The following is a 22,031-nucleotide window of genomic DNA, read 5'->3' on the forward strand; positions in this document are numbered from 1 at the left end:
ATGTACAGTATATATATATATATATATATATATATATATATTATGTGGCAGTGTAAACCCCAGGGAGATGCTTAGTGTGGCATTTGGGTACAGGTGCTATCCAGATCATAAATATGGGTCCCTGGGGTGGAGCAATTGGAGAGCAGGGTGGGCCAATGCTCCATTTCCCCATTTTGTGGAAATTCCATGCCGGGTTTTACAGGAGGCAAGAAGTCCACAGGATCCGGTCCGGGATTCCTATGGGGCCGGCATCAGGCACAGGTGCTGGACATTAAAAACCCCTGGGGCCTGACAATCAGAGAGAGTGTTGGGGGAGAGGAGGTTTCTCTGCGCTCCCAGGGCAAGGAGAGGCCCTGAAGAAGACAATCCCTGAGCCAAGTGAGGCAATACCTGCCTGGACGTTTTGTGTGTTGTCTGGGGGAGGTTTTCCAGAGCCTGGCGTAGCTGGGTCTGGCTGGGAGGTTGAGGTAGTGGGTGATTAGGCTGGTCAGTCTAGACCAGCATAGTTAAGTTAGAGAGGGCTCCAATTGGGAGCTAGGTTTTATTTTTATGATTTGGTTTTTGGGGTTTCAGCAATTAAAAATAAAGTGCTGTTTTGGTTCAAAGCTGCTGTTCTTGACTCTGATTGTCCTAGAGGACTGTGCTTAGGACCCCTAAAAGTGACATGTATGGCCCTCATGCTATAGGGTTTGTCACAATATATATATATATATATATATATACTTTATGAGTGTTAGTGTGTGTGTTGTGTATGTTGTTGGGTAATGTGTGCATATGGTGTTGTATGTATTTGTGTGTTACTGTATTGCATTAGCGTGAGTGTGCATATAATCACATTGTGTTAGAGTGTGTGTGTATTGGTGTATGGTGTTAGCATGCCTGTGTAAGAGTGCATGGTATTAGCATGTGTTACTGTAAGGTGTTTGTGGGAATCTGATGTTAGCATTTTTGTGCCCGTTTCTGTATGGTGTTAGAGCATGTTAGTGTATGGTGTCAGCATGAGTGCGTGTGGGTGTTGTCAGCTTATTGGAGTGTCAGGGGTGACCCTAGAATTAGTGGTGCCTGGGAAAGGGAGAGGAGAAGCAGGAGAAAGAATGTGTGTGTGTGTATGTGTACAGTGTAGCCTCTGCTCTCATAAGGTGTCCTTATGGGAATATCATAAGGCAGAGTGATGGGTAGAGATGGAGTGGAGCATTGGGTGGGACATGGGGATGGGCGTGAGGTGGGCTGATGGGGGCCCAGGGATTGCTTGAGTTTACTACTTGCCCAAAACAGTTAGTGTATCTTTAGAACAAATCACATTGATGTATTTAGCAAAGCAAAGTGTCAAGTGTGAATTATTGACAAAAACGACCAGTTTTTTAAATGATTGGTGCTATTGATAAAACTATACATATCCTTGTAAAAGATCTTAAAAAATAGATGATTTTATTTCCTCCATGTTACAATCTCTAAAAACATGAGTATTCCCAATAAATACACTTTTAAAGCAATAAACGCCATTTTCATGTTTTAGTGTCTTTCATTTTAAGGAACCAAAAAAAATCACCATTTTGTAAGGAAACTCATTTAAACACTATAAAATGCCTTAATTGACATATAAAATTATATTCTTGGAAAAGTTGATTTTGAACCCACTAAACATCAAACGTTGGCACACTTATGCTTGTTCTGTTGTAATTGATTCCAGTATCTGATCAATTCATTTGGCTTAAACTCATGGGATGTAACTATCTGGTTGTACGTACAGTCAGAATATGAAACTCTCCAGTGATTGAAATCAGACTCTTTAGGTGGAGGCACTGGTGCAACCCCTAACTTGTCAAGGCAAATACCAACGTACACATCCTCTAATTGCAAGCGTCTAATGGTTAAAGACACTTTAAATATCTTCTCTGCCAAGTCTCCCGAGAAGACATATCCAGTGCCAGAACAAAATACAGGATACAGGTCTCCTGGATACAAATCTGGAGGCATGTACCACTTACTGTGTTTGTTACGGTTAGGTGCGTAACCTTTCATTATATACCCTGTAAAATAGTTGGTTCTTGGTGGAAGGTCTGGCTTCAGTAACACTTTTACCAAATATTCAGTGTTAACGAACATATCACTGTCTGTCTTCATTACATACTGGGCATGTGGACAATATGTGGCAACCCATTTCATGCCCATAAGTGTTTTAGTGGTTAGATTGTTGTAAGTGTCTAAATATTCCTGCTGGATGATGTCATGATATTGCTGACTTTCATCCACAATGGCCTGTTCATTATCCCGTTTCTGTATGGCATTCCGGCCCAACAAAAATAACCTTAATATCCGGACTCCCGGTATAATATTTTCCTGTCCCCATGTTTGCCTGACACTTTGACGAGAATCTAGCTGCCATGGGATAGCAGCTACGAGCAATATTAGAAAAGGACTGTGCTCTTGACATTTTGTAGGTTCATTAATGATGTAACCATAGTGGTGGATTTCCTGGGGTCTTGCAACCATATCCTGGAAGCCAGTTCCTCTTTCAGATAAATGTTTTGTTCCATTTTGAAATTGCCAATGATTAAGGATCACTTCCTTTGCAGAGTTGTTGGCATGACTTTTTCTGGATGAAAAATAGCGCAGATTATGCAACTGAATGTTGTCTCTAACTATTTTCCTTGGAAACCAGCTGAAATTATTAAGCATAGATAACATGAAAAGTAGAAGAAACAAAGACAAAAATCCAGTTGCAAAGCATTTGGACACCAAACTTCTGGTATGCCACTTCAGCCAGGGTGGGCAGCAGTGATGCCTCTTCCATAAAAACATGCTGGAGTTAATCCAACGAGTCATTGTATGTCTTCAATGCTTCTGATATCTAAGGCTTTAACTTGTATATTTCCATAATTCATTGGTTCCTTTTCAGTCTGGAATCTCCATCTAAAATGCAGAAATAAAAAAAGTAAAAGAATCATAACCTGAGTTTTAGAAACTGAAATCATTTCTCTACCCATAACTGCTTTCTCATAAAATATTCCTCATCCTTAAATAACTTGTGTTGTCACAATCCCTATTCCTTGCATGATAGCAGGATCAGGCTTTTTCTCACACGTATTCTTTTTACAGTGTTGGTCACAGACGTAGCAAGTAACCCTATTAAGTTGCCTGGTCAATGAACCAATTGCTGATGGCAGATACGGAATATTTGTTTTCCTGTTTTTTTTTTTGTTTTGTTTAGGGAAACTGCTAATCCAAAAACTTCCCTATTGACAAGGGCAGCTCCTTGGAAGTTGGCAATTGTGGTGCGACTTCATAAAAAGTTAGCAGGGAAGACAATTATAGACCAGTAAGCCTTTCGTCGGTAGTTATCTGACTAACTAAAATAATAGCCCGGGGAGCTTACCTGGAACCATCCCATTCTGAGATATGGGTGGTCCTGCTGACATGTCAGTTCTCTGACATTGCATGAAGGGCTAGCCCCAAATGCGGTAAAATTGGTAGGGAAAGTGGGAGGGGAGTGGGAAGTGCCTAAACACCACTTTCACGACATAGAGATTCTCTGTGGTGACCCAGAGAAGCAGCGAAACCCAGAGGGGATCCATAGCATACCGAAGAGGAGCAGTAGATATATATTTCAGATACTGTCCCACATGGAAGACGTTAATGTTTGTTTTGCTCTGTTTTTTCTTTTTTGTCACTGAAGTGCTAACAACAATATATTATTACTGTTGTTTTCTATCTTCTATTAGGCATTGAGAACATGCTTCTTGGTATCTCTTCGCTCTGCTAGCTCTAAGCCTTACCGGTGCGCTATTTTTCTATTTTACCTTGTCTTTATCCCTTCTTTCCTATTGGCGCAGAGCCACATAAAGCATCCTCATAGAAGACGTATAAATACATTGCACTGCATTTTGCAGAAGGTCCTGTTACTAATGAGGTAACTCAAGGATCTGTATTGGGACATATACTTTTTAATATTTTTATTAAAAAAGATCTTAATGGTAAGGTAGGCCTTTTTGGAGATGATACAAAGGCCTACAAAAGGGTGGACATTCCAGGTGGAACAAACCAAACGGCAAGTGATCTAGGTAAATTAGAAGAATGGTCAAGAGTATGGAAGCTGCAGTTTAGTGTTGATAAATGTAAAATAATGCACAAAGGACATAAAAATCCCCAGGCATAATATAGCAATGAGGACCCTGTTTTGTCAGTGGCAACAGAAAAGAGGGAGTGGGGAATAATAGTAGCGTACCTAATGGAGGGTGGGGTCTGCCCTGGATGCCACTCATCGGAGGGGTTTCCAGTGGCCCAACGGCCACCTTATGCGGGCCCGCAGCTTACTGCTGTGGAGCTCACGCTGTGAGAGGAAACTCGCGCCCAGGCACCTGCTTCCTCCTGCGGTGAAAAGTTTCCTTACTGTGGCGGGTGCCTGCAGGCCTGCGTTAGGCGGTTGTTGGGCCGCATAGACATCTGCACGGCCCCAGTGATGCTCGGACCAGTGAAATCTGCAAGAGACATAAGTGAGTGTGGGAGAGTGAAGTCTGAAGGGGGGGCAGAGGTGGCACAGCCAGGCTGACTGGGGGGGGCAGTGGTGGCACAGGCAGGCTGTTTCAGGGGCAGAGGTGGCACAGACAGGCTACTAAAGGGGCAGTGGTGGCAAAGGTAGGCTGCTAAAGTGGCACAGTTGACACAGGTAGGCTTTTTTAGGGGCAGAGTTGGCACAGGCTGGCTTTTTCAGCAGCAGAGTTGGCACAGTCAGGCTGGTTCAGGGGCAGAAGTTACACGGGCAGGCTGCTTCAGGGGCAGAGGTGGCACAGGCAGGTTTCCAAAGGGGCAGAGTTGACACAGGTAGGCTTTTTCAGGTGCAGAAGTGACACAGGCAGGCTGATTCAGAGGCAGAGGTGGCACAGGCAGGCTGCTTCAGGGGCAGAGGTGGCACAGGCAAGATGCTTCAGGGACAGAGGTGGCACAGGCAAGCTGCTTTGGGAGCATAGGTAGCACAGGCAGGTTGTTTCAGGGCAAAGGTGGCAAAGGCAGAATGTTTCAGGGGCAAAGGTGGGACAGGCAGGCTGCTAAAGGGGCATTGGTATACCATGTCAGTGTCTGGCTTAGTGAATAGTAATAGGGGTTACTTTGTAGCACCATCAACATCTGGCACAGGATATAGTGATGGGAGTTAGGCTGTACCACCATCAATGTATGGCACAGTATATAGTAATGGGAGTTACGCTGTACCACCATCAATGTCTGGCACAGTATATAGTGATGGGAGTTACGCTGTACCACCATCAATGTCTGGCACAGTATATAGTGATGGGAATTATGATGTACCATATCTGTTCAGTAAATGTTATTTATTTAAACATATTTAATTTATTTATAAGTTAATAATTAATTTTTTCAGATTTGTATTTTTTTTCCAGTTGACATACAGTTACGTTACAGTAGTAAATAACTAAAGTGAGTGGACCCTACAGTGCCACCATGTATGAAATGTGTGCTTGGCTGCTAAGCGTGTACAACTTGGTTGGCACTGAAATAATTAAACCAATACCTGTATGTGATTCATTCATCAAGCCAAGACATTAAGGCAAAATTGACAGGGAATTTGAGCAGGCCTTAAAGACACCTTGGAGTAATTTCTTTCAGTGGATGTAGAGTGAGAACAACTGTGTTCCTCCAGTTGTTACCTATAATATAGTTAAGGTCTTGCAAAACAATACTTTCTAAGGACCAGAGATGTTTTGTAGAACCACCTGTCACAGCATACAAACATCCAGCCAATATTCATAGCCTTCAGGTCAGGGACAGACTTCCATCTGATGTACCCTCTCTCATTGGCAATTCACCCTGTCTGGGTAAACCACTCTCCAACACACCACGTAACGTAAAATTCATAGATTACACTCTTGCAAATGTAACAAAGTGGTATATCACATACAATGCAAAGAATTCCCCAATATAAAATATGTGGGTAAATACACAGCAACCCCTGCTTGAGAACAGTATGTTAGACCTCACTATAAAATATTAATATTAGCATACAGTTAAGTTTTGCAATTACATCCTGTTCTCGCACATCCCACGCCCCTGTCTATTTTATGAGTCTGCTCTTCCTAAGTATTAACCTTTTTTAGTAAACCACTCAACTCAAACTGAATTGTGCAGATTGAAACTAACACAAATAAGAGGTATATACATTTTTAGTAGATACATTTAGTTAAGGTAAAGCAAAGTGTTGGGCACTCTATAACTTATTTCTTAAACAGTTAAGTTTAAGAAATATGTTATAGACTGCCCAACACTACACCAGTAGTGTTGCCTTTGCCATAATTCATCTACATCTAAATTTATTTAAGAGTTAAATGCAGTTATATGTGATGTAAATGTTTAGTTATATAGTGCCCAAACAGCATATGGCTACATAAATATGGTCTATTTCAGGATTATAATAAACTAATGCTTTGAAGGCAAAGTGAAAGGTAAGCACTGAATATTACCAGCAAATGTATATGTAAAAAAAAGTATGATTAACCCCTTAATGATCAGCAGATCAATGATTGCCTCCTAAGCTTCAATGATGTCGCTGAAATGCCACCCCAGGAAGCACCGTGACCGCTCTGAAGAGAAAAGCATTTTAGGGCTTCTTGATACAAAGAGAAATCTGATTGCGTTTTGGAGACAAGAAGGAATTATTTACAAAAAATAAAACTTAATTAGGTTTTATTTGTCTTCTTTTTTCTTACGATCAAAAGCAGGAAGGAACGGTAGAAAGGTTTAACTTGATGCACTTAAATTACTATGTTACTACTATGTTACTATGTTATCACGGGTGTGCTAATTTGTACCCTAAAGGCTAAAAGTGACAATACTGAATTAGTCTTAATATTTTTATATGGTTTTCATGTGGTTCTAAGTAATATATATAAATAATATTTTTCATAAAAACTTACATAAATTAGTAACTTTAGGATTTATTTCCTATTATCTGTCCATAATCTTTGCTATTTCAGGAGCTTGTTTTCTCTGTAAACCGCACAAAGTAGTGTCACTTGATGCAACATGTAACATAAACACGTAACTAACAATGCATTACATAGTAACCTGGTGTCATATTCTAATTTTACCAGTTTTCTTTTTCGCAATCTAAGTTCTTATAATTAGGTGTCTTATTTCCTTTGTGAAAATAGCAAAGTGCTTTTGTATTTGCAACTCTGGCTTCATGTCGGGCACTTCTGACATCAGCTATGGCTACGACGGCCCTTTAGTGTCTCAAGTCCAGCTAAGAAATGTGATTAACAACTGTAGTGAACTCTGGATATCCTGCATGTAAATCACACTGGGGAAAATAAAGAACGCTCATGCAAACTTTTATGTAAATTTTCCTTCTCTTCTGCTTCAGGTAACAAATGCCTTCTTAGCACACATTGCTAGGTACCCAACTGACAGAACACGTTTTTGTTAACTATTAATACAATAGAGAAAATATACTTATGGAAGCGTAGAGTGAAGTTAATTAATTAAATCAAAACTGTCGGAGGCAGAGCAGGAAATCTGTATGTTTTTTTATTTTAATAATATTGCATAGTTAATAATTTTAAAGCAGCATGATATAGTGCACCTGCCCACTCTATAGTTTCTTTTTAAGTGGCCTTACTGTATTGTTCTTGAAAAACACTCATTACACTACTTAGTGCTAAGCAATAACATTCCTGAGTCTTTGTATAATGAAGGTGTGTGCTGACGAGGCACCTATACATTACATATTAACTTATAGAGATCACATAACATAACTACAAAGAAACCATAACAATAAAACTAAAAAGCTCAGAGAAAACCTGTTTTATGGGATTTTTACCCTAAGATTTAACATAATAGACCCTTTCTTATACCCTGCATAATAATGTCAAAAGGTTTTGTTAATGGTAACCCCTTCAGGACCAAGTTTTTTTTTACCAAGTTTGCACTAAATGACCAGAGCAGTTTTTGTGCTTTTTATGGCTTAAATCAACTCTGATTCTAACTCATTATATATTGTTTCTTTCAGCACAAGTAGGGCTTTCTTTTGAAATAACAATTATAGATATATAAATCATCATTTAGTATGAGAAATATTTAAACATGTGGGGAAAATTAGGAAAAAAGGAAATATTTTGACAGTTTCACCTATAAAAACTATATATAAGCAGTGTAAATGGAAAAAAACTCCAAAAGTGTATTTAGGTATTTGTCCTGTTTTTGGAAACACCACGTATGCCTGGTATTTTCATTTATTTTGGTACTTACAAGGTTAAATATGAATGACGAGCGTCACTGTTTCTAAACAAGATTTTTTTTTAAATGTGGTATGCTGGGAGTTGCGCCCCAATAGCGGCCAGAAAACCTGTTAAACAAAAGTATATATTTTTTGAAAGTTGACATCCCAAAGTATTTCACTAGGAGCATTTTAACACTTTTAACCATTTTAGTGCCAGTCTGTCCTAAACATTGCAGTAATTTTTTTTTTCATTTTTAACAAACCCATTCTATCCAAACATAGTATTTCAGTAATTTTTTTCCCCCTGGGTTCATGAAATTACTGAAAAAACTTGGGATTTGTATTCAGAAACAACCCTGGGTAAAGGAATCAAAATTGGAGCATGCACATTAGTTTTCAAATAGGAAATTGGCAGATCATTTTGCTGGGTCCAGGTCTCATTTGAGACATGGTAGAGGTCACATATTTCATTTAAACCCCCCTAAAACTATATATTTCCAAAAACTAGACAGCTCATGGAATCTAGTTAGGGACATATTGGCCTGTCCCATGCGGCTGATTCCACACCAGCGCCTTCCAAATTTAGTCTAACAAAAAATAAATCATTTTTCACATCCACTTTGTGGTTTCACCATGTTTATTTTTGTGAAAGAACAAAATAGGTCTTGTGTTCAGTAACCCCCCCCCCCGAGTACACCAATACCCCACATGCATAGACAAGTCATGTTTCTCAGATATTGTGGAGTCAAAACTGTAACATGCGCATTTCAATTTTTAAACTTTTTTGAAATCTTTTTTTATCAGATCACTTGACAAGGTAAGGCCACTGACTTTGATCAGGGAGACTGACAAGTGATCAGGTAATAATTATGTATTTTTTATTAATAATTTGTGGGGGGTTTCATTGTTACCTTAGATGACCCTTCTGTCTTTCTAGGGCAGTGTCATCCAGGGGATGCCATAATGATCAGATTACTCCTATTGGCCAGAAGTGATCTGATAATCATCAGCCCACATTTGATGGGGCTGGTCTCCACACATTTGAAGACTGTCCCTGAAGCTGCCAACGATTGCAGGGAGGTGTCTCTTTGATTACTCCTGTAGGAGTGATCAAAAGGCTTGTGAGGGCTCTTTTTTGCTGTTGCTGGTCTGCCTGGCAGCAGAGCCACGTACAAAATGGGTATTAACGCTGCACTGTCTCTCTCATGGAGCAATTAGGAACCAGGGGAATGTTGTGGCAGGTCCCCACACCCAATCAACAAACAACCCCCTTCCCTGAAGCTGCCTGTGGCAGCTGGAAACATGATTACCGGTTTACCAGCGAGTGTGTTTTGAGGCTACAGCATCGCTCCGTGGGAGTGATTAAAGGCTTGGGGCGGGGGGCTCGGGTTGGGTGTGCAGGTGCAGCAGTGCCCCCCGATCACGATTGTGGCGACGTAGTGGCATTTTATTTGGATGACGTACCAGGTATGTCATATGTTAAGTTACCTTAGCTTTGTCAAATCAGTATGGCCTGACAGAGTGTGGTTGTATTGTGCTTAGCAGTATTTACATACCTTTCCTCTAGTTAACAAAGACTAATGTTGTAAAAGGTGCAGGTGACAGACTGCAGACATTAGCCCTACATCACAGATCGCAGTACCTGTGATCAGCCAACAGGGGGTAGGCTGTGATCAGAGACTCCAACAGGGTCTTTATTCCTCTCTTGAGTCCTTCTGGGGGCTGTGAGTGTTGCTGGCTCCTGTTGACAAGGCATTCTGATCTCCCATTCAGCATCAGGGAGATCTTCCTGACTCTGCAAAAAAACCCTGGACATACTAATCTGGGCACCAAATTTTATTATTTTCTTCAAGATTCTTACTTCCTATATTTAACTATATTGCAAATGGCCAGTGTATTGATAAAGTTGTGATCTTTGTTGCCATGGCAGCAAAAGGCAATGTTAATGTTTCTTTAGCTGCGTTGTAGGAGCCACTTGCATATCAAGTTGTTACTTAATCAGAATCACCCATGTGCATTTCCACACAAGCCTACCCTCAGTGTGTGTGTGTATGTGTGTGTGTGCAGATAATCACCAACAACCAGTTCCAGTCAAATTTCCAGGGAATCTTACTAGAACTCTTACATGCATGCACAGAAAGTGTCCCCATTGATTTCAATGGGAGTTCTCCTGCCAGCAACTAGCTGCTTTAAGCAGCCAACACTAGTGCAAATAGTAGAGGGGTGCGCTGCAGCTCTGGAGCATCTTCTATTTGCAAATGTTTTATTTTTTCCCTTAAAGGTAAAAAAAGGACATTAAAGTGTGTATAGATTTTATGTTAATGATATTGGTAATCTGCATAGGGCAATAAACTGTCCCTTTACAAGGGAAAGCTGCCATACTGGAATTTTTACATAGATCGTTGGAAATGAATGTCCGAATAATAAGAATATGTCTAGAGAAAGAGGCAAGTATAAGATAGTCACTAAACAGAGAGCTCCGCGTGGGTTGACCGTGTGTTTAACCTGACAAGTTACTCCTATCAGGAAGGCTTAGTGTTTAGTTAATGTATTGTGATAAAACATTTCCTATAAATGCAATTATCCTACAGCTCATTATGTAGTTAATGATCCCCAAGAAAATACAAAAGAAAATAAGTTACTTAAAGAGACAGATGCTGTGCAAATTAAAAGTGCTTATGTCACCAAATCCTATATTTTCCAGTTCTTTACACTAATTTATGTATAATACGCTTACAGATTAAAATAAGCAATATACACATATTAATAACGCACCCAAAATGTATGCCATGAGGAAGGTCATTTAAAAGATTATTACCTATTTGTCACGGATCCGGCTGTCACGGATCCGGCTCCCGGACGCTGGGTTCCCGATCTCTCGGTCCCCGGTACCGGTCGGCATTATTCTACCTGTGGGGTTCGTCTGGAGATTCCTTCACCTTATCTACTCAGTACCTATATCTACCTGCCCGCACTTGGCCTCCTTACTGTTGGGATCCTCTAAGTCCTGGTTCTCTGTCACTAAGGACCCCTCTCTTGGTATCAGGGGATTGGGCAGAATGTGCAGGTGGTTGTGACACTATTGTTAAATTACTCATTATCATTGATAATGTGTGCTCCAATGGAACATCAGAATTGAAAGAGTTAAAAAAAAAATTATCAAAAAAATAATTTAAAAAAACAACAATGAAAAACAGCACTGATCTGAAAGTCCAGGGTGCTTCCAGGTCAAATGCTGTGAGTTTAGTAAGTGGGCTGATGATGATCAGATCACTCCTGACCAACTGTTAGTTTTAAAAAAAATCCTGGCTCCTAACTTTTTTGGCTGGCGCCTAGATTCACAACAAATTTGTCAAGCCCTGGTGTAATGGCCAGGTGTCCCAATACTCTTCTCCATATAGTGTATATCATAGAGGCAAACAGATACAAATATGTATCACATAGCCACAAAGATAGCTGGGAACTCCATGCAATGGGATTACCACCAGGACTTGATTAAATAATGTGATGTGACTATAAAGTAATGCCTCTGTTTACCAGATGACTTATTTTTTTGTGGAAATATGCGTTTATTAACCTTCACCATTACTGATTTATGAAATAAATGTAAACTTTTTTGAGTCACAAGTACTCTGGAAATTACTGACCTGGTTCTAAAAGAATGCACCCCTCTATTTTCTGTCACTTGTCATAGATAATTACTGTCCCTGAAATTTAAAAATATTTTCTACCATATCTTTACCGTTCCCCTTCTGTTTCTGGCTCTATTAATGGTTTTCGATTTCAGTGTCTATCACATAACACCAAAGACAGTCCTTCTGAAACGTGTGATCCCTGCTGATAAACTGCGGGATAAAACCAGCTGTGGTTTTTTATTTTGTTGTTCAATGCCACTTGGCTTCACACCCTAAGCGTGATGAAAAGGCTAGGGGAGAATGCAGGAGAAGCACACAGACACTCGCTTGCAACACCATGAGCGTCTGGCATGTGAGCAGAAAACCTGGAACTGCCTGCTGCCAGGTGGGAAGCAGGCACTAGTAGAATAAATATGCCACATTTTTTAAGTCAAACACATTTTTGTTTTGCTTAGAAACAAGACTTTCACCATTATTGACCAGTATTATATAAAAAAAAAAAAAAACTAAATTTAAGGGCGAGAGTAGATTAACGCAACTAGCAAGAACTGGTGATTGGTGGCTGATAATAAAAAAAAGTTTAAGCAGGATTGTATATATATATATATATATATATATATATATATATACAGATAGATAGATAGATGTAAATCTATGAGCCGAACAGTCTCGACTTTCGAGCAATGGATGATCCCAATTTTGTTTAATGACAAACAGATTATGAAGAGTAAACAGGCAAGCTGGAATGAAATAAACTCATGGCAGTCCAACTGACACTAAACTTGTTTGCACAACAAACCACACATGACTCATCTCGAAACAGTTATTAAATTCTGTTCCCCTGCAGCAAGTGTAGGCAAAGAGAAAAACAACAGAATGGCGGCAGCGCATGTATAATTTCCACTTATCATTAACAGATGGATTCCTAAGAAACGCATAACAGCTGAAGACTGTAAATATGATAAAACCACGACATTAAACACTAAATAAACCCTGCGCAAAAACAGAGATTATCAAACCAATACAAATTTAATATATACAGTAAAAATTAGAAATACGTTAACTATATAGTTTAATTGAATAATAATTATGATATTACAGGACAACGATCTACTCCTCATATAGAATCAACATAAATGGAAAGCCAAGTTTTATGTTCAACGCTGGAAAATAAAAGGTGTTTATATTTCATATCAACGAAATGGATGCTTGAGGCTGGCAGTCGTCCAGACTGCTGAGACGGTCTAAATACAGCCTGGCATGTAACTGTTTCGTTACCCTCTCGACTGAGACAGACCTTCTGCGATACTGAAAATGAAGAACCTGGATTTGCCCCTCCTGTGAATTTGGAGACTATATTTCAATAATAGAATATACACACTTTGAGCTGGTTCATTATTTTTTTGCAACAGATTGTAAGCTTTTAATTCTTCAGGCTTTGGGTAGTCTCAAAGCTGGCGATCTATTTCACTTCTGTTGGCCTCTAACTTTAAAAAATGTCCCTTTTCTTTTTATTTCCAATGACACATTTATCAGTTTAAAAAAAAGGAAGTAGTGTTTTTTTGCCGGTATTTTGCCAGTATTTTAATGCCAGCTATTTCTGTTGGTATATAAATATTTTCAGCAGCAACAATGTGTTTTTTCTGTGTTGGATACTTGCCTGCCAGGTTTATGCTGGTTGTTAAATTAAAGCTTCTGACAATATTAGATAAACATCGTATTATAAGCCTGAGAGACATCTGGCTTTAGTGCAACCAGACTTATTTATTCCACGAAAAGATTTCTGCATCATGATTTGGTAAAAACTCATTTGAGGGCCTAAATGGCACAGCTGCCCAGGGCCAGAGCTGTGAAGCAGGACCCACGGCAATTTGTGCCAACAAAGTTAGATGCAGGGAAAGTGGAAACGTTTGAGGCTTAACGAAAAAAAAGAAGGATACTGTGATCCATGGTTACTAAGATGGACGGTTAGAGGCACCTGTATCATCTGTAGTGGAAGAAGATTCCAAGGTTCCTTGGTGCATCCTTTTGATATGCTGCTAATGGCACCCATAATTATGGATTTACAGGCATGTGTAAGATATTGTAATACGTTTAAATATGCAGACGTTTACTCTTTAAAGTAATAATCATGTTACCTAAAAACATCTCTCATTAATGATCATAACACACAAATGCAGAAAGATATAAACGGTCCATCTGTCTGCCTATGAACTCGTGCGGCCGATTTGTTGGCAAGTAAGACTCCTATTTGAAACCACTTGCCTCTCCTGCACTGAAATCACAACTACATATAAAGCTGTGGCAGGCATATGACTTACGCAATGTTTACTTTTCCTTTGCAACACTTGCTGATCATTTGTTTATTTTGTGGATTTTTATTGAATGAGGCTTATCATTAAGTACCCTTGGGGTTGGGTAGGAAGCGTGTTAGGCAGATTGGTTACCTAGTCTTCACTTTTCTACTATTTCGTTACTGCCAAGGAATGTTTTTATATTTATTGGAATAAAATTAGGATTTTTTTATTGCATATACTACCTTGTTGATGTTTATTGGTCTGATGCTGACTTCATTACCCTTCGAAACCGCTTTCGTTGGCACAAGCTCTGGATATCTACATGCTGCTACCTTTATTACCCTGGTTTGCGGACTTTTAATGGAACTCTGGCCAGAGGGTGTGTGATTTTACAAGGCAAATAACTATTAAGTGCTCTGGGAATGGTAATGCTTATCTTTGGGAAATAAAACTGATAGTGTTAAATCCTCCTATTTGGTAGATTTATTAGAATAATGACTGTGCAAACAGTGTACAAAGTGCAATGCTATTCTGTCTAATGGTTTGTATGGGTGTGGCGGATGGAAGCTGGAAAACAGTATAGTCTTTACGTGAATAAAATATTAGCTTCTCAAATAAGAAAAAGAGCATCGGTGGAATTATGCTGTATTAGAAACTTTGGGCTCTTTACAGGGACCTCTCAAAAAAATGAATTTTAGTGGTGGTAGTGAATATATAGTTTGAGACTCATCTACCTGTCTAAACTATAATATGTGGTTGAACCACTCTGAAAGCAATCGAGCTTTCATCAAGAGATTCAGCAGGGTATGCAGAGTATTTGTTTATCTTATATTCTGACATATTTTTATGGAATTCACAAGATGTGTCTGAGGAAATGTAGCACAATATAGACAGCTTCATATGCACAGACAAAAGTATACCAAGTTAAAACCATTGTCAACCTCAATTCGGAGCCCTGCAGCATAAAACAGGAGCCGCTATGCACATGCTATGCCAAAGCATTTATGCAACTAAAGTATTCGTAAGTGAATTATACATTTATTTATTAATCACACTATATTCACAGAAACTTCTTTAGGTACAGGTTCTTATCTAATCATATATGGTCACTTCCGTCCTTTGTATCTAACACATAAATGTAATGGTTATTTTTTTTTTAGAACTTAACTGTATTGGCCATTAAACATTATTTGCTGTAAAATCAAAGTAAATATATTCATTTAGGACAGAGTGAAGATACATTGAAACAAACATAAATGCCCCACTACTGGCTATACCTCATTTGCTGCAATGCGCTTCTGCTGTGACAAAAATCTACTGCAACATTAATTCAGTCTACCTTCAAAATTGGTCACCAAATCAAGACTAAAGTATAGCCATCTCTGAATCAAAAGGTATACAAAACAGCTTTACAAAAAACAATGCAAAAGTAACATAATATTAGCTATAACGAAATCACAATAGCCTTCTACTAAAAAGCAGGACTAGAGAGAAAATTAGAATCCAATAAAGACAATAAACAGACTCAGTTATAGTCATATAAAAGGAAAAAAAAAGGTCTCACAAAATTCCAGGACCAAGTATGGGAGGCTAAAACTATATATAAATGATGTAGTTTGTCATTAATATTGTCTGCATGGAGATTCTGTTTTCCAGTAAAACTGTAGTGGATCCGGTCTGTTGTTTTGTAATTATAATATATATTATAATATATATTATTATATGACTATTTAATTATTATACATGTTATTTAGCTAGTTATATATATATATATATATATATATATATATATATATACATAAATATTATATTATCTGTTTATGCAGACTTATTTACAGTATTTCTTATTTTGTTTTTTCATGTGCCTCTCATAATTTCTTTTTAGAACCCACTTCTTTCACATTATATGTTTTAATAATGCTTATGAATGCCACCGTATCTCAGTTTGTCATAAATAGAGAAAGGGTGACTGCAATCAATTCATTCATTCTTGCAAAACAGGCTACTTTACAGAGTTCATGTAATAAACGTTTCCTTTAAACTAGCAGAAAACAGGCTAAATAATATTACTGGAGCAAGATCTCACTAACTTACCTGCATAGTGCATCACACTTTGGACTAACTGAAGCTCAATGTAGTAGTACTTTGTGCAAAAGGTGTGGCTCTGCATTTTTTTTTGTTTTACTATTTTTATATAATAATTCATTCCTCGTTGTGGCACAATATGTTTCCTTTTTAGAATTTACTCTATTTTTTGGTCTTGCTACCCAAACCAGTAATACTGGATAACATCCCATCAGAATGAATAGGGAATGTCCTGGTTCTGTAATTGGCAAAGTCAAAGTGACATCTGCTATGGTTCATGGCTGCGTCTCCGAAAAGGAACAACTTAAGAACCGGAATTTAAAGCAAGGGTTAAAAAAGAAGAAAAAAAACAGAAGTGGCCAAAGTTTCGTGGCCATTCCAACGGCTGTAAAAATAGATAAAGTACAAGGCATAGCAGTTTCATAGCACGCATCTCATGTGAGAATAGAGAGAATGGTCTTTAAATATTTCATTTTCCTTGTTTGAGCCTCTTTGTAGCATGTAGATCAAATATCCTGTTTTTTAAAGGATCAGCTCTTTCATTGTCTATGGTTACTAGTGGTCAAGAAAAATATACTTCCGCCATTATGAAATTTAACTGAAACATATACTTCAATACACTTGATTTGATTTGATTCTAAGACCCTATTTTATACATTATTAAAGCTACAGGTGTGTTTATATATGGCTTAACCCCTTAAGGACAATGGGCGGTCCCTAAACCCATTGAAAACAATGCATTATGAGCCCGTACATATACGGGCTTTGTCATTAAGGGGTTAATATATATGCGTCTTGACGCGCTCAACAAGCACATTCTGAAAAAGCCCCATGTATGTGTTCTAGCTCTGTTATTTCAGCCCAATCTACTAGACAAAAACATTGAATCTTTATGCGGTTGGATTGAAGGAAGTAAATTGTTCTTTTTTTCATCTGTTGGTAAAGTGATCATTATCATACTGGCTGTGGTAAACATTAGAACAGATCTGTCTTAATCACATACAGTGGCGGAACTACCGGGGTCGCGACTGCGACCGGGCCCTGGAGTTCTGCCAGTCAGGGGGGCCCAAGGGGTGCCGAGCGGTTGCTGAAAACGACTGCTCGGCAACTCTTGGGCCCCCCTGACTGACAGAAATCCAGGATGCCTCCGCTCCCCGCCGCTGCTGCCGCCGTCGCCGCTGCCGCCGTCGCCACTGGTGCCGCAGCCGCCTGCCTCAGCGCTGCCCAGAGTGCAGTGTTGGGAGCGTGAGGCATTTGTCATATGCCGGCCCTCAGCAGTGAAGCGCCGGCACCCGAGACAAACGCCTCACGCTCCCAACACAGGAGTTGACGGTAAGTGACCTACAAAGGGGGGGTAGGGAGGGAGTGGGTAGATCGTGAGAAGGGGGGGTAGGGAGGGAGTGGGTAGATCGTGAGAAGGGGGGGTAGGGAGGGAGTGGGTAGATCGTGAGAAGGGGGGTAGGGAGGGAGTGGGTAGATCGTGAGAAGGGGGGAGTTAGGGAGGGAGTGGGTAGATCGTGAGAAGGGGGGGTAGGGAGGGAGTGGGTAGATCGTGAGAAGGGGGTAGGGAGGGAGTGGGTAGATCGTAAGAAGGGGGGTAGGGAGGGAGTGGGTAGATCGTGAGAAGGGGGGGTAGGGAGGGAGAGGGTAGATCGTGAGAGGGGGGGTAGGGAGGGAGAGGGTAGATAGTGAGAAGGGGGGGTTGGGAGGGAGAGGGTAGATCGTGAGAAAGGGATAGATGGGTTGGGGGTGGGGGGGCCCTTAACAGATTCTCGCACCGGGGCCCTGAGGTTTCTAGTTACGCCCCTGATCACATAGCCAGGCGCTCTGGCCAATGAAAGCCAGAAAGAATCGGCTCAATGTGGTGTTTCAGTAAGGAAATGAGCCTAAAAATATATTACGGTTGGCAATGGCAGCCTCCATGTCTGCAGATAAAGGAAGTTTAATGTGGTGTCAATGCTAACCTACTCTTCTTTTTTCCAAGAAGCATACATGTTAAAGACAGCTTTTAAAGGTGATGTTGGTTTTAGACAAAATATTGAGCAATTTCTTACATGCTTAGCAAATATATTTTAGACCTGTTATTCCATTATTTCTATATTTTTCTGTATTTTTTTTGGAAATGTTTAATTACATAAAACGTAGAAACTTTTTTTTTCGTTTATAAGGCAACATTCAACTGATACCTGTTTTTGTGTCAGGTGACAGCTACTGTGGAATATCTGGCATGACTAAAATGTACTTTATTTACAGAGCTAAATTCAGAACATCATTAAAAAACTGTCATTACATTGCACGTGAAAATAAGAAAAATCTAAATCAAACTAATATTTGGTGTGACCACCAAAACAGCATCAATTCCTCCAGGTACACTTGCAGACAACTCTTATTCCGTGGATTTTGGCAGCCTCATTCTCTCGCTCTCTTTCTCTCTATGTAATCCCACACATACTCAGGGCTTTCTGGGGGCCATATCATCACTTTTGGGACTCATTGTTCTTCACGCTGATGTTAGTTCTTAATGACTTTGGCTGTATGTTTCATGCTGCAGAAATAATTTGCCGCCGGTCAGATGCTTCCCTGATGGTACTGGATGATGGATAAATGTCTGCCTGTACTTCTCAACATTGATGAGATCATTAACTCTGACCATTTGGAGAAATGCAGCCCCAAACTTGCAAGGCACCTCCACCATGCTTCACTAGCACCAGTTTGTTATAATCGTTTAATCGTGCACCTAACTACATGCATACAAAATCCCTGTGCAATTGTACCTAGAATTGATGCTGTTTGAAGGCACTTTGCATTTTGTTAGACAATAAAAAAATAATTAACATCCATTATTTGAAACATTCTTACTTCACAGCATTTTTTCATACCTGCTTAAAACTTTTGCACAGTACTATATATCAGATCCAACAGATTATTATTATTATTATTATCTTTTATTTATATAGCGCCAACAGTTTACGCAGCGCTTAACAGATGCCTTTTTTCCCCAAAACAAAAAGGGCAGCCAAAAAACTCCCTAACTTAAAACTCCCTGCCAGACCCGGGAAAGCCAGACTCTGAAAAACCTCCCCAGACAGCACACACGGGTCCCGGCATATAATACAACACTTTGATCAGGGGTTCTTTTTTTCAGGGCCTCTCCTTGACCTCAAAGCAAATGTGAACTTCCTCTTCCATCAACAGCCTCTCCGAAACTGTGGTTTGAGCAAAGTGTAGATGCACCTGCACCTAACGCAGGCTTCATTTAAATGCCAGACTGGATAACGTAAACCTGGCATGAACCTCCATTCTACTGCAAAACCTGATTTATGCCCCGCATACATATGATTTACGCATGATCCATGCAGACACATATTTTGACCTAGTAGGCCCAGGTCTAGGGTGGCAAGTTCAGGGGGGCAACAAGCCTCCCACCACAAAATCATATCCCGCTGCTTAATGGGCCACTTATAAGCAATGTCTTTGATGTCCCCAACAGCTCATTTACACCATGAAGTGTGTGCCTTTACGTCACGTTATGGTGCTTTGCGGGACAGCAGCTCTACCGAATGTTTAAAGCATCTTTGGTAAGAGGCCTGGTTTGCGAAATACATGCATTGAAATGAGTGCTGCATTGCATAATGCGCTGGCAATGTGTCTCCACAGAAAGGCCACACCTGGCTATGTTATTTGATTCACCATTTACAAGGACGCCCTTTCACACCCCGGGCAGAGGTTAAATAACGAAGGCCACTAAAAGAGCCTTTAAAAACCTTGCGCAATCAAACAATATAGAGGGAAATTTATAAAAAAAAAAGTGTTTGTAGTGAAAAGTTTAGGAACTGGTCTTGTTATCTTAGACATTAATACAATTTTCTTGCTGTAAAACAGTTTGTAGAATCAAATAGGGTCATGATTACATTCCAGGCATCCTTCGGTTGCCGTCAGTTACCTACATGAGTTAAGAAAGTGAAATATTTATATAATAATATATATAATATATATATATATATATATTATATGTCCACTGATATTAATGCCGGTGGTATGCTTGTCCTTAATGAAAGCGTTTCTGAGGATATGAAAGAGCTGTCATATTGAATGAATGTATAATGGCATATCCCGGGACCCGGTAACAGACCGTATTGTATCTGACTCTAATTGACAACATCAGCCAGAAACATCAGCATCATCTGTTATGCCCAACAACCCCCCAACCACAAGCAATGCCCCCATCCACAAGCAATGTCCCATTCCACAAACAATGCCCCCAACCACAAACAATGCCCCCATCCACAAACAATGTCCCCATCCACAAGCAATGCCCTCATCCACAAGCAATGCCCCAACCACAAGCAATGCCCTCATCCACAAGCAATGCCCTCATCCACAAGCAATGCCCCATCCACAAGCAATGCACCCAAACACAAGCAGTGCCCCAAGCACAAGCTGTGTCCCATCCACAAGCAATACCCCCATCCACAAGCAATGCACACATCCACAATGCCCTCATCCACAAACAATGCCCCCATCCACAAGCAACGGCCCCAACCACAAGCAATGCCCACATCCACAATGCCCCCATCCACAAGCAATGCACTCGAACACAAGCAGTGCCCCAACCACAAGCAATGCCCTCATCCACAAGCAATGCCCCATCCACAAGCAATGCACCCAAACACAAGCAGTGCCCCACGCACAAGCAGTGTCCCATCCACAAGCAATACCCCCATCCACAAGCAATGCACACATCCACAATGCCCTCATCCACAAACAATGCCCCCATCCACAAGCAATGCCCCCATCCACAAGCAATGCCCCCATCCACAAGCAACGGCCCCAACCACAAGCAATGCCCACATCCACAATGCCCCCATGCACAAACAATGCCCCCATCCACAAGCAATGCACTCGAACACAAGCAGTGCCCCACGCACAAGCAGTGTCCCATCAACAAGCAATGCACCCGTCCACAAATAATGCACACATCCACAAGCAATGCCTCCAACCTATAAGAATACCCCCTGCTTTAGGTAGCTTTAAGCACACGAAATCCTCCGCAGCTCCAATGTATAACATACCCCATAACAGCTGGCCATTCTCCAGGACCCTCCCCGCTATAAATGTCATTCTTCACTCCGCGTCTCGCAGAAATAATGGGAAATACACCCGCCATTACCCCTGGCAGCGTTCTCTCCCGCCCCGCGCTTATCAGTGCTTACCAAAGTCTGCCATGGCGGGTCTGAGGAGCCGGTTCGCTCACTCCCTCTGCCCGGCAGCTCCCTCCGGTTCTCCAGCTCTGTCCCCCATTGCGCTCTGGGGCTGCCCGCTGTACGCATGTGCCGACAGGAGGTATCCGTGCAGCTGTGACTTCACTGCCCAGCAATTCACACGGGGCGAACAACTGCATCGCACCGACAGCCCGCCGGCGCTGTACTGCTGGGTAACGCGATGCACAGCGCGATCGGTGTACCTACCGTAGTACTGTACGCACAACATTTACAAAGGCCTTTACTGCAGCCGGTTACATAGTCATAGCAGACAAGTGTCCTCAGCTTACAGTGGTAAAGTCCCTAGTCGCTGGAGTCGGCTCCAGAGGAGCTGAATACGATTTTTGAGGTTATTTATCTCCATTTCTTATTTCACTTAATGCAGAGTTATTATTACTTATTATTTGTATGTATATATTGCCTTTATATATATATATATATTCATATAAACAGGCTGTATTCATGTTGTCAGGGAGGAGAGGGGAGAAAGAAGAGAGAGAGAGAAGGTGACTAATTGTGTGAC

At 40.5% G+C, this 22,031-nt stretch overlaps 1 protein-coding gene across 1 annotated transcript; it reads right to left on the reverse strand.

Annotated features, from left to right (window-relative positions):
• Nucleotides 1–1,414: 1,414 nt before the first annotated feature.
• Nucleotides 1,415–21,619, reverse strand: LOC128500583 (beta-1,3-galactosyltransferase 2-like). The gene is made up of 2 exons (XM_053469766.1): nt 21,461–21,619; nt 1,415–2,913 (listed from the first exon to the last, which is right to left on the reverse strand). The coding sequence occupies exon 2, from the start codon at nt 2,824–2,826 to the stop codon at nt 1,645–1,647; it is 1,182 nt and encodes a 393-aa protein (XP_053325741.1). The 5' UTR covers nt 2,827–2,913; nt 21,461–21,619; the 3' UTR covers nt 1,415–1,644.
• Between the last annotated feature and the right edge of the window lie 412 nt (nt 21,620–22,031).

The sequence above is a fragment of the Spea bombifrons genome, chromosome 6 (genome assembly GCF_027358695.1).
Source record: "Spea bombifrons isolate aSpeBom1 chromosome 6, aSpeBom1.2.pri, whole genome shotgun sequence".
In the NCBI taxonomy this organism is placed as follows: Eukaryota; Metazoa; Chordata; class Amphibia; order Anura; family Pelobatidae; genus Spea; species Spea bombifrons.

Coding starts and splice junctions, on each gene's coding strand:
- LOC128500583 (XM_053469766.1), bottom strand. CDS start 2,826: ATGACTCGTTGGATTAACTCCAGCATGTTTTTATGGAAGAGGCATCAC.